General features: G+C 40.1%; 1 protein-coding gene across 1 annotated transcript in view; it reads right to left on the reverse strand.

Annotated features, from left to right (window-relative positions):
* Positions 1-3,332: 3,332 nt before the first annotated feature.
* Positions 3,333-11,139, reverse strand: part of mmp17a (matrix metallopeptidase 17a) — a 75,997-nt gene continuing 68,190 nt past the window's right edge. Inside the window, exons 9-10 of the mRNA XM_034896992.1 lie at positions 11,036-11,137; positions 3,333-4,089 (exon numbers count right to left, since the gene is read on the reverse strand). Coding sequence (XP_034752883.1) covers positions 3,764-4,089; positions 11,036-11,137 — 428 coding nt within the window. The 3' untranslated portion in view covers positions 3,333-3,763. The remainder of the gene's footprint in view (positions 4,090-11,035; positions 11,138-11,139) is intronic.

The following is an 11,139-nucleotide window of genomic DNA, read 5'->3' on the forward strand; positions in this document are numbered from 1 at the left end:
AAATATAAGTCTTAATTTTAATGATGCAAACCTGCCTGGCTGGAACTATTTAACACAGCTGTTAGACTGCAGTGCCAATGCAGATAAGTCAGGTTCTGACATTAAATTCTGTGAATGTGGAACTGCTGATTAAAATAAAAAGGCTTTCTGAAAAAGCAATAACTTTAAATTGAACTGTTCCATTAAAAAAAAAAAAAAAAAAGCTTATATAATGCTCAGTACACTGCCCTGATCAAATACCTGTTAACAGATATTTACATTTTTAGCAATTCAGTTCTCTTAAAGTACTAGCTCCAAAAGAAGTTGGACCAACTGCTGAAAAGTGACCCTCCGTGCTGCATTCGCCCCCCCAGGGAGTAGGGGCTGTCCCGGTGGCTGCCAAGACACACCGGTTAATTAACACCACTCGAGTGTGTCAAGAGGAAGGAAGAGAAATTGCTGCTGTTGGTGGTGTCACACCCCGGCCTGCAAGGCGTGACAAAAGGGGGGGGCAGGGGGAATAAAACTGGATTCATTTTAAACTAAAATAATAATAAATTACACAAATAAAAAAAAAAAGTATATCGAAAAGCACAACAGTTCAACCTATTACAACGAAACACAATTGTGCGTGCGCATTTAACCTCAGAATGCAGAGTAGCAAACGCAATTGTAAACAGAATAATGAACAATCGAGCCAGAGTGTAGCAGACGTTATGGTGAAGTTTGGTGGAGGTTATCTCTACAGCCTCTTTAAGTTAATTCAGGTGCTTTCCTTTTTAAAAATTCGGACTGACATGGGGTTCTTGTGGCACGCAATGCAACTAAGCACTTTCTTAGTTGTTTACCCCCAATTCAGCTCCGTCTGATCTCCAACTAAGCAGCGTCTGAGTTGCTGAATATCTCTTGGATCAGGTGGCTGATGTGCTTCATTGAAAGAAGTGCTGATATATAATCCTCTGCCAGCCAATCTGATCATGAAGCCACTCATAGTAAGTGTGTGTTGTGATTGACATGATGTGGCTTGCATTCCCGATGAGCAGCAGTGACCATTACACGAGGAAACATAAAGATCAGAGAGACATCTCACAGCTGGTGTCTGCAAGCTGTCATGTTACCTTCATCTTCGTCTTCAAGGGCCGGGTTCCTTTTTAATGACGCTAAACAACTAAACACGCCCAATCAGCCGCAACGCTGACTACTAAAATATTCTGTCTGCAAACAAATGCATGTCAGTTAGGCAATGAAGACATTCATATTTATTTTATTTTTCTACAAAAATATTTTACATTAGAAAACACACCTTGAAATAAACACAGTCCACTTGGTTTAGAAGTAACCATGGAACATCTCAACTCTAATATATCTGTGTCTATATTTAAACTGAAGGTAAATATATCAGCAAGAAGAAATCTGGTTGCTATCTTGTGAGGTCTGCTAACGGCGTCATCAGAAGGAGTTTGGACTGATGGAGGAAATTTTCCAGCTGAGAGGGAAAAACAGGCTCCATAAAGTATAATCCGATCCAGGCATTATGGAATCACAATCTATCCATATTTATATAAAACAATACAACAAAACCAATATGTCTCTCATAAAGGCCGGGAATGCTTCTGTACTAGGGTTGAAAATGATGAGTTTCATGGAGAAACATAAGCAGCAGTTTCTCAAAGAGCGAAGGAGTACAGGTGAGTGTGGTAAGCTAGGATAATGGCTTTATGTAATGCTGAGAAACTCTGAAGATTTTTGCTTTCTGGAAGTTTTCTTTTGTCCTTTCCACAGCACAAGTTGCCCTTTTCTTCACGTAGCTGTACTGGATGGTATTCACCTGTCTATCTGCTTAGAGCCCTGGGTGCCATCTATCTACCTGTCGACATCCCAGCATGCCATTCATTTGGATTCCTGTCAACATCCCATGGGGCCATTCATCTGTAAACCTAACTATCTATCTGCACTACATTTCAGGGTACTCTTCACCTGTCTGCCTAGATACATGCCGGGGTGTCAGTCACCTGTCTAACTACAGTATCTATATCCCAGGTGTCATTTTTTTGTTTTTTTTACCTCTGTTCAATTCTAGCAGGCAGCTTTTCTTGTCAGAGGCCTGTACTAAGACGCAAGATTAGGCGTTAACGAGGTAACTTCAGGTTCAACCAAGAGTTTTTGTGTCACATCGGTGGATCACTTGTTACCTGGTTAAATCGCCATGGTAACTTATGCTGAACACCTAACATAACCTAACCTAATCAATACTTGGTTGATAACGACCGACAACCCCGTTAACATTCCCCAACGGGTATCTTTATGAAAGATATAGATTTTAATCGGAGGGAAATACGTATAGGCTATTTGTGTTTTACAATATAAAAGGTACTATAAAAGATTATTTCAATAGAGTCTGGTGGGTTTGGTGATGGTGATTTTGCCCTTAAATGAATAAGTATAAAAACACATTCAAATTGTTGGCCGAGTAAGTTTAGCCTACGTGGTTTCCTACAGGTCGGCTTCATGAGCCGTGTGTTGCCAATGCGCACATCGGTTTGAAATATGTTTTTATATTTTTTATTTGCTCTCACAATTGCTTACCACTGCCAGAGTTGCAACTGAAATAAAAGGCTAAAGCAACAACAGTTTATGAAAAGGACAAGTGTAATCATGGTCAGATCTTGTGCCTGACTGATGAGGAAGTGATCTTGATAAGCGTTTGATTCACGCATTTACAAGGTCAGCTGTTTTTTTTGACAGCTTTCCTTCCTGTTTTAGGAAGTAGCAACAGTATTGCGTTTTGCTTGTATACCCGTGTCTGTTTTCTTCATATTTATGTAGTATTATAGTTTGGTCTTCTTATGTAAAATATCTTGTAGATGTTTGAGATTGGTCATGCTGTGCAAACACCGATTGGGAAGATTGATTAGAAAGCCCTGGGTCGATTGAACTAGTTGTTAACCACCGTTGTGACACAGCTCATGCGTGACCACGGTTGTTAGGTTAACTGAAATAAATCCAGGGCGTGTTGATCTTGATACGTATTACAGGCCTCAGGTTGAGTTAAAATAAACATAACCATTGCCGATTGATGGAAAGTGCTGGAAGGCAGTAATCATCCTGGTAGGAAGTTCTACTTGCCAGGCACTATTTAAAGCAATAGTTCAGACATTTTGGGAAAAAAATTTTTTGCCGAGATTTAAGCAAGAAGATTGATTTCACTGACATATCTGTACAAAAAATATGAGGCTAAAGCTAGGGCTTGGTTAGTTTAGCTTAGCATAAGCACTGAAAGGGGGGGAACTGACATGCCTACATCCCAGGATGTCATTCATTATTGCTGTAAACTTGTTTTACATTAAAAAAAAAAAAGGTTTTATGAGTGCTGTTGGAATACTGGTGTATTTCATGTGAAGATAATTCTGAAGAATCCCACTCAATTCCTTGCAAAGATGAGATAGTTTAGTCATTTAAGAGGAAACCAAGAGATAGAAACTTATGGTTCTGTGTAGCACGGTACAAGCATTATCAATGTCAGTGAATTGATGCCCACTAGATATACCCTAGTACAATCAGTGGTATGGTACTACTCATACTGCAAGGCGCTTCAGTTGACCCCATCCAACGGCATGTGAAATAAATAATCGCAACTAAATAAAATAGCAAAAACATACCAATTGATATTTATATGAACAAAATGTTTCAGTTTGTATTTAGACTGAGTGTCTGAGTGACTGGCCCTCCACCAAAGAGTTTCTTTCCGGCACCCAGCTCGAGAACTTTGTCCCATGCTTTGGCATCATAGCAGTTCAGAGCGGAGGGCCAGCGAGAGCGTCCAGAGAGGTGGCAGCAGCCACAGGGGAGATGGGGAGGGGCGAGCACCCAAAGGCGAGGCGGTGTCAGAGGTGCAGGAGCACACCTCGTATCCATTCTCTGCGTGGTCTGGGTGATGGTGCACGTTGACTCTTGTCTCCGTGCTTTTGGGCTCTGTGTCCGGAGAGTCCGACTGCATCTGGGTGCACAGCAGCCAGTCTTTAGCGATGAGGCGGGGGTATCCTGCCTCCACCTCCATGTCGCTGCTCGGCACTCGCCAATACTCCTTCCCCTTGAAGAAATAGGACGAGCCTTCGGAGAGAAAAAGCAAAGGGTTGCTATTGGTGTAAGTTTTAAAATACAGTGAAATATAAGAATAGAACAACACAGAACAGAAGTAATTACTAACTGTACATTCTATTTGCCCTTGAGGCAGATGAAAGTGCAAGAAGGCAAATGAAGTATTAAAATACAGAAAACAATTATATTAGCAGGATTATTGAGACGGACAAATGTAAAACTAACAATATGGATGGTTTTTTGCTGCTACCTATAACCTACTGTTGCTTGTCCTGCGGCAGTGTTCTCATCATAACATCCTATCCTCTCTCCTGCTTATTTTTAATCTTATTATAGTACATGGAAGCTAAGCAATGTAGTGCTGTTGACGGGGGCAGGACCAAAATGCATAATAACCACCTAAGCAAAGGCCCACCTAAAAAAAAAAATTGGTTTAGGTGCACATTATATGGATGATAAGTTTTTTTTTTTTTCATTGTGGGTGTTTTACAGGCTTAATTGATCACCAAAGTCACAAAATAACACAAACTAACTAACTGATCGAGGCAGAGGTAGACCAGCACACACACAAACCTGCACACACATCAAAGATCTTAAGAGCAGGACCACTGAAGCTGGCAAAAGCTGAAACCCAACACAGCCCTATAAACACCTGATAGGAAAAGGAGGTTCCACACATTCAGCTGGGAGTTGCTGCAGGGAAAAGAGGTGATGTTGCTTGCTCCTTTTGAGAGTAGCCTGAAACAAGGACCGAGTGCCTGCTGCTAATTTGTTGTTTTTGAGCCAGTTTCTACATGTGCTTTATCAAAGCCTAATCTGTACAGCCAACTGTTGGAGGCATTGCTTAGATTGGATTTGCTTGGTAAAGGCTTCAAAAACAGTGCAAGTTAAAGTAAACATTATTAATCCCCGTGGGTAGGCAATATGTCCTCAGCATCTGACCTATTGTAATTGCGAGGAACAGTAAGAAACCTTTCTCCAGCATCAGGGGGCCGACTCCAGATTTAAAGCTTGTCTAGTCAAAGGAAATGCCAGGACCAAGCCACTATCATCATTTTAAAGGGTAATTTTGTTAGCCAGAATTCAAAATATATGAGAATATCTCTAACATTAGCCTCTTTACGACCAAGTAGTTACAGGAACGTAGCTATGGGAACAGTCCACTTTGAAACAGTTCTACTCACTACTCTCCTCCAAAAAACGGTTTCTCCATTTGGATTCGCACTGGCCAAGTGGCCATAGGAGCTGGTAGGAGGGGTAAAGGAGTGACGCAAGCAAGGCAACGTTCCCTATAGCGTTGTCACTTGACTTTAGTGCCTCTTACAACAACAAACCACGGTGGAGTTTAAAGACTAGGCTGGAGTACTCAAAAGATAAACACAGAAGACGAAGGCTAGAAGAAGACAGGAGAGCAGAGTGCAACAGGCAAAGAAAACAACGGGTAAGTTGAACTAGCATTAACAATTAGCTGGTTGAATGCGTGATGTTTGTCTTATGAGTTAGCATACGTAGGCAAGTGAAACATATGTACAGTTTGTGTTTTGGACATTGCTCACTAAGGGTTCCTATGCAGAAAAGGTGAAAGACCCTGGCCTGAAGTAAGAGCTGAAAGAGTTACAGGAACTTTGCCCAGAGGAACTTAATAATCCCCAAATTGGTCCAGTTGGAACACGAGGAAAAAAAAGGTTCTAGGAACTGCAAAAATCCCTCCAGTCAAAAAGAGCCTATTGTTTAATCCTAACATTGAAATAATACATTACCTCTTAAACTTATATTTATACGACACAATATCTCTTTTTAACCATTTCAGTTTTTGGGCCCAAAACTGTATTTCTGTCTTTTTCCTATATATGTGCCTACAAAAAACATATCTTATTAACATAACCAGTCTTATTACTTGGTGAAATCCTCTCACATTTTTAGGGAAAATGCGAAACAACCAAATCGGCAGATGTTACTTGGATTGCCATGAGGACATGCGGTTACAACCAAGCATTAACTCTTAGGGCCCAAACTTGCACCCAGCGCAGCACAACGCAAAGCCAGACGCAAGTGTTTTTGCTTTGTTAAGTCTGTCCAGCGCCCAAGTCGTTTAAATAACAAATGCACCTGCACCCATCTTCTGCCGCCTTGAGGCAGCGGGATGTGATGGTGCCATTGACCAACAAAAATCTGCTCTAAAGTCAATCGTGCAGCATTTGATTGTTGTTTTAACACCACATTAGTAAAATTTACCTAGGCTTATGCACAATGCGCACGCACCTTATTCTTATTACACTTACAGGGAAGCGCAGCAGAAGACAAACATGCAAAAGATTAATTTTAAAAATATTACAGTGCAAACCAGCCATCATAATAACAATGCGCCAAGGTACAAACACGCCTGGCTTTTAAAGGGAATGGGAGATGACACTCTGATTGGTTTATTGCTTGTTACGCCCAAAACACACCTATGATTAATTAAGACACTAAGTACAACCCTTTTGAACCATGCGCCCTGCACACAGACCCTTTTTTCCACCGTGAAATTAGCACCAGATTTGGACACGCCCTAAACGCACCTGCTCGTTAAATTAGGGCCAGAGCTATAATATGTTGATTGACAGCAAGATCAACACCAATACCAATTGGTTCATGTGCAACAGTGCACCTACCACTGGCATACTGGAACTGACGGGCTTTTATACAGAACCCATTTAATGTATCCCCAAATGATAAAGCTGAATGGATCTATATAATAAAATCTAAAAGCAATGAAAAAATATCTTTTGGTGTGGAAATGGCATTAGTGTGCATCAGTGTTAATATACTTCTTTAATAGAGATTTTCATAGACCATAGTATAACTGTTGGCTACACACACACACACACACACACACACACACACACACACACACACACACACACACACACACACACACACACACACACACACACACACACACACACACACACACACACACACACACACACACACACACACACACACACACAGAGAGATTTAGCCTCTCTTACGTATTTGCTCTGGTTTTATAGAAGGCAGTGTGGACATTTTATAGAAGGTAGAAAGACCAGAATGTTTTACTGGCCCAGATGCACCCAGTCTGCCAAGATTACTGACATGGCAGACTCAGTTGTGACATGCTCCAATAATGATCACATTACCCCACCTCCTCCTACATGTATAAAGCTATAGCCAGAAAACAAAGTGGAGTAAAAGGGGAGGGAGGGGGGGTTAGGAGAAGGTGTAAAAGGGAGGTAAAGGAGAGAGATAGGAAGAAAGGAACACACGCATCAACACAAACAGTAGTTGAATAATATAAACTATACATACATTTAAACTAACACATTTAATTGGTGTATCCGTTAATTGACATTGTTGCACCAATTTGACGAGTTGGACATTATTTGTACATGGAGGACATTAAAAAAAGACATAGCTTAACTGTAAGGAAATCATTCTTTCATAAGCTACTTTGTCTATAGCCTCTTTCCGACCAAGTAGTGGCAGGGAGGTAGTTATAGGAATAGTCCACTTCTAAACAGTTCTACTAACTACTCTCCCCCAAAACCCGGGTTTCCAATTGAATTCCACCTGGCCAAGTGGCCACAGGAACAGATCTTTTGTTATTATAAGACAGCCATCTAGCCACCACTATAGTTGCTGAGGGATTTTTGCAGTTCCTAGAACAGTTCCCTTTTTTCTCGTGTTCCGACCGGACTTCTTTGGGGATTATTTAGTTCCTTTGCCAACAGCTCCTTTATCTCTTTCAGCTCCTACTCCAGGGCAGGCTCTTTTCTCTTTTCCGCATAATGGTGGTTAGATGGCTGTGTTATAATGGCAAAAGATCAGTTCCTATGGCCACTTGGCCAGTGCAAATGCAAATGGTGAAACCGGTTTTGGGGGAAAGTAGTCTTTGATCATTAGAACGGTTTAGAAGTGGACTGTTCTTATAACTTAGTTCCTGTTAGTACTTGTGTGTACTGGGTGTGAAAGAGGCATATGCGGAAAAGGAAGTAGGAGCGGAAAGAGTTAAAGGAACTGTGGTCAGAGAAACTTAAAAATCCCATAACTGGTCCAGTTGGAAAACAAGAAAAAAACGGTCCTAGGAGCGTAATGTTCTAGGGACCGCAAAAATCCCACCAGTCGGAAAGCGGCTTATTATAATCATATTGACATGCAGGAATATTCTAAGCATGTTTCTTGTCCTAGATTAAACTACTTCCTTCCAGCCACCTCAGCTTGTTAATTAGAAACATTCAACAAAGGCAGGTAAAACATGTGTCATACGTACGTATCATGGCTCTGAGCCCTACTATTAATATCCTGCGGATGTACTCTGTGTGACACACGGATTAGACATCCATTTAAATCAGTAACATGACTGCAAATGTACTGCTTCCAGTATGTTACCTATTGTGTCTCACAAAAACCAAAAACTATTTTCAATCTTTTTGTGTTACTGTATAGGGTGTTTGTGCCAACTCTGAATAAGTGTTTTGGAAAAATGTTGACATGTAGTGAATACTCAGGCTACACTGATTGATCAAATAACTTAATTGGCTGATTTTTGTTTGAGTGTTGATTGATCAGTGTTGACTTTTTCAAGGTATAGTTCCTTGCCGGGTCAGTGTTTGGCCATATGTCATAAAAGACATGAGCTAATTTAAGACAGTTAGCAGAGAATAATACTTGTGTCGTCCATCTGCCACTGCCACTTCCTCCCTGATGTGTTTCAGAAATTTCTCGACCATATTCTGGAAGCAGTTTAATTATGAACAGAAGGCGGTGGCCATGCTGCAACAGTGAAACATTTCTCATATGGAATCACTCAGCAACAACTGATGAGTAGGACACTCTCAGAAAGAATGAAGTCTTGGCTGTGGTCACTGAGAGCCACAATCAGCTCAAATACTGCAGTATGTGAGGATAATACTCACACATTTAACTTTAAAAGTTCTGCCTGAAAGTGGAGATAAGCAGAGAGAGGCAAGTAGGGAGCCTGATAAAATACCTGTGTTCCCCAGCGTAGCTACAAAAGAGAGAATCCCTAAGCTGGGGGAAGCATGGAGAGGAGAAAACTGTTTAACTAAACTACTAAAACAGTTACTTGAATTTCTGTAATAATGCTTAAAACATATAAATATTGTATACGTTTGATTAAGCATTTTTGTGTTCCACTTGAAACAATAGATAACAAGACTTTATCTGGGCCTGTGAATGCATCTTTTCGAGTATTGTCTGCACCTATTTTTGATTAATGGCTTTTAAAATGAACATATTAGCTTCTTCTTTTGTGCATTTCAGTTACACTCAATGGTAATATGCCAGAGAAATCATGTGGTTCAACCAAACACAGACAGACACTAACACACAAACACGTAAACACCCAATACTGTACCAAGCTGAAATTATGTTTGTAAAGTCATTTATTATCACTGTATTTTCAATGTTTATCAATTTTTAAAAGCCAAATTGGAAGCATGACTTCCCTGATATATAATAAATTAACAAATACGTGACATTCAGCACTCTAATCATACTGAAATGAACATGGAGGCCGCTAAAGTCAGCGTTTACAGTCTCAATTATAAGTTGTTGTGCAGTGGAAGCCAGCGAATTTGTGAGCAAATGATACCAAGGACAAGAATGATGAGATAGACAGACGCATTTTAAATAATGGATTTTTTTGAGCAATGGCTGCTACTTGTGTACTGAGGTGCCTGTGTGGTTGTGCAGTTGGAGCCAGGCAAAAGTCTCATGAATTCTGATATGACAGTTCAGACTGAGGTCGCATTGCAAAAAAAAAAAAAAAAAAAAATCAGACCTGTATAAAATTTAACATACAAATTCAGAAATTAAACAATCTGATTTAATATGATTTGTGCTGTTCACACTGTTATAAAAAAAAAAACATTAGCAAAACTAAAATCTGCCTGCAGTGTGAGCGTAGCCTTAGTGTTTTTTGAAACACGTGCTCCGCATGAATCCGACTGACTCTACTGAGCTCATAGTGGCAGCACGAATTAATTAGGGGAGACGGGCTTGTGGATTCACAACAGCCAACACAGCTCTCCACTATGTTTGCAGTGTAAAGGTCAGGGCTGTCGTTGGCAAGCTGAGATGCCAGTTTCACAACCTCTTTCTGGTAGACTGACTCAATATCTGTAATCTAAAAAGTTTGTTGTCTAAAAACTTGGACCCTAAAGGCAAACATACAGCTGTACATTCTCCATAACCAAAACTCACTTTTTATGGGTTATCGGTTATTTGTTATTGTGTATGTACACATCATTTAACCAAGAGTCTAAAGTATATATAGTATCTACATGAGTTATTGTGTGGATGTATGTGCATGTTTGTGTATAGAGTTTACTTGCATAATCAAATGCTTCACAGATGCAGGCATTCGTTAAGACTGCTAGATTGATAATTTGCTTTCAATCAATATCTTGCTACAGCTATATACAGTAAATATCTTTGCTCAGATGAGCTAAGCTAATTATTTCTAGCCTTTAGAAGCAGTGGGCCAGCTACTGTTGCAAGCCCAAAAACTGTAAAGTCTGCCAAACTGTTTTATTAAGCAAATTTTTTTCCATACAAAATGTGTGGTTTCCAATTGTAATTCAGGATTACAACATAGAGTAGAGTGACAACCTTTTTCCTAAATGTTTACAGTTCTCTTTAGAGCCACATGAGACTTTATAAACCTGTGTTCCTGTTTTGAGTGATTTTCCACTCCTGTGTTTTCCACTCCTCATGTTTATAGTTGTGTTTAAATGTTGGTTAATTTGAAAACTTACATAACTTTTTAGGTAGCGAACATAAAGACTCTCTGTGGCATTCAGTTACTTAATCTTCTTATGCAATTACACCCAGCAGATAACCAACTAAGTCATTGACTTGAAATAAAATAATAGGTTTAAAAAACAAAGTGTGGATTTTTTTGCTTACTCACCATCAGACCACCTCATGGCGTCATCCAGTTGTGGTGGCAGCCCCTTCCAAAGCGAGCTGTCTTTAGGGTAGCCCAGGTCCATACGTCTCAGGTGGTCATCGTAG

This window comes from Etheostoma cragini, chromosome 16 (assembly GCF_013103735.1).
Source record: "Etheostoma cragini isolate CJK2018 chromosome 16, CSU_Ecrag_1.0, whole genome shotgun sequence".
Classification (NCBI taxonomy): Eukaryota; Metazoa; Chordata; class Actinopteri; order Perciformes; family Percidae; genus Etheostoma; species Etheostoma cragini.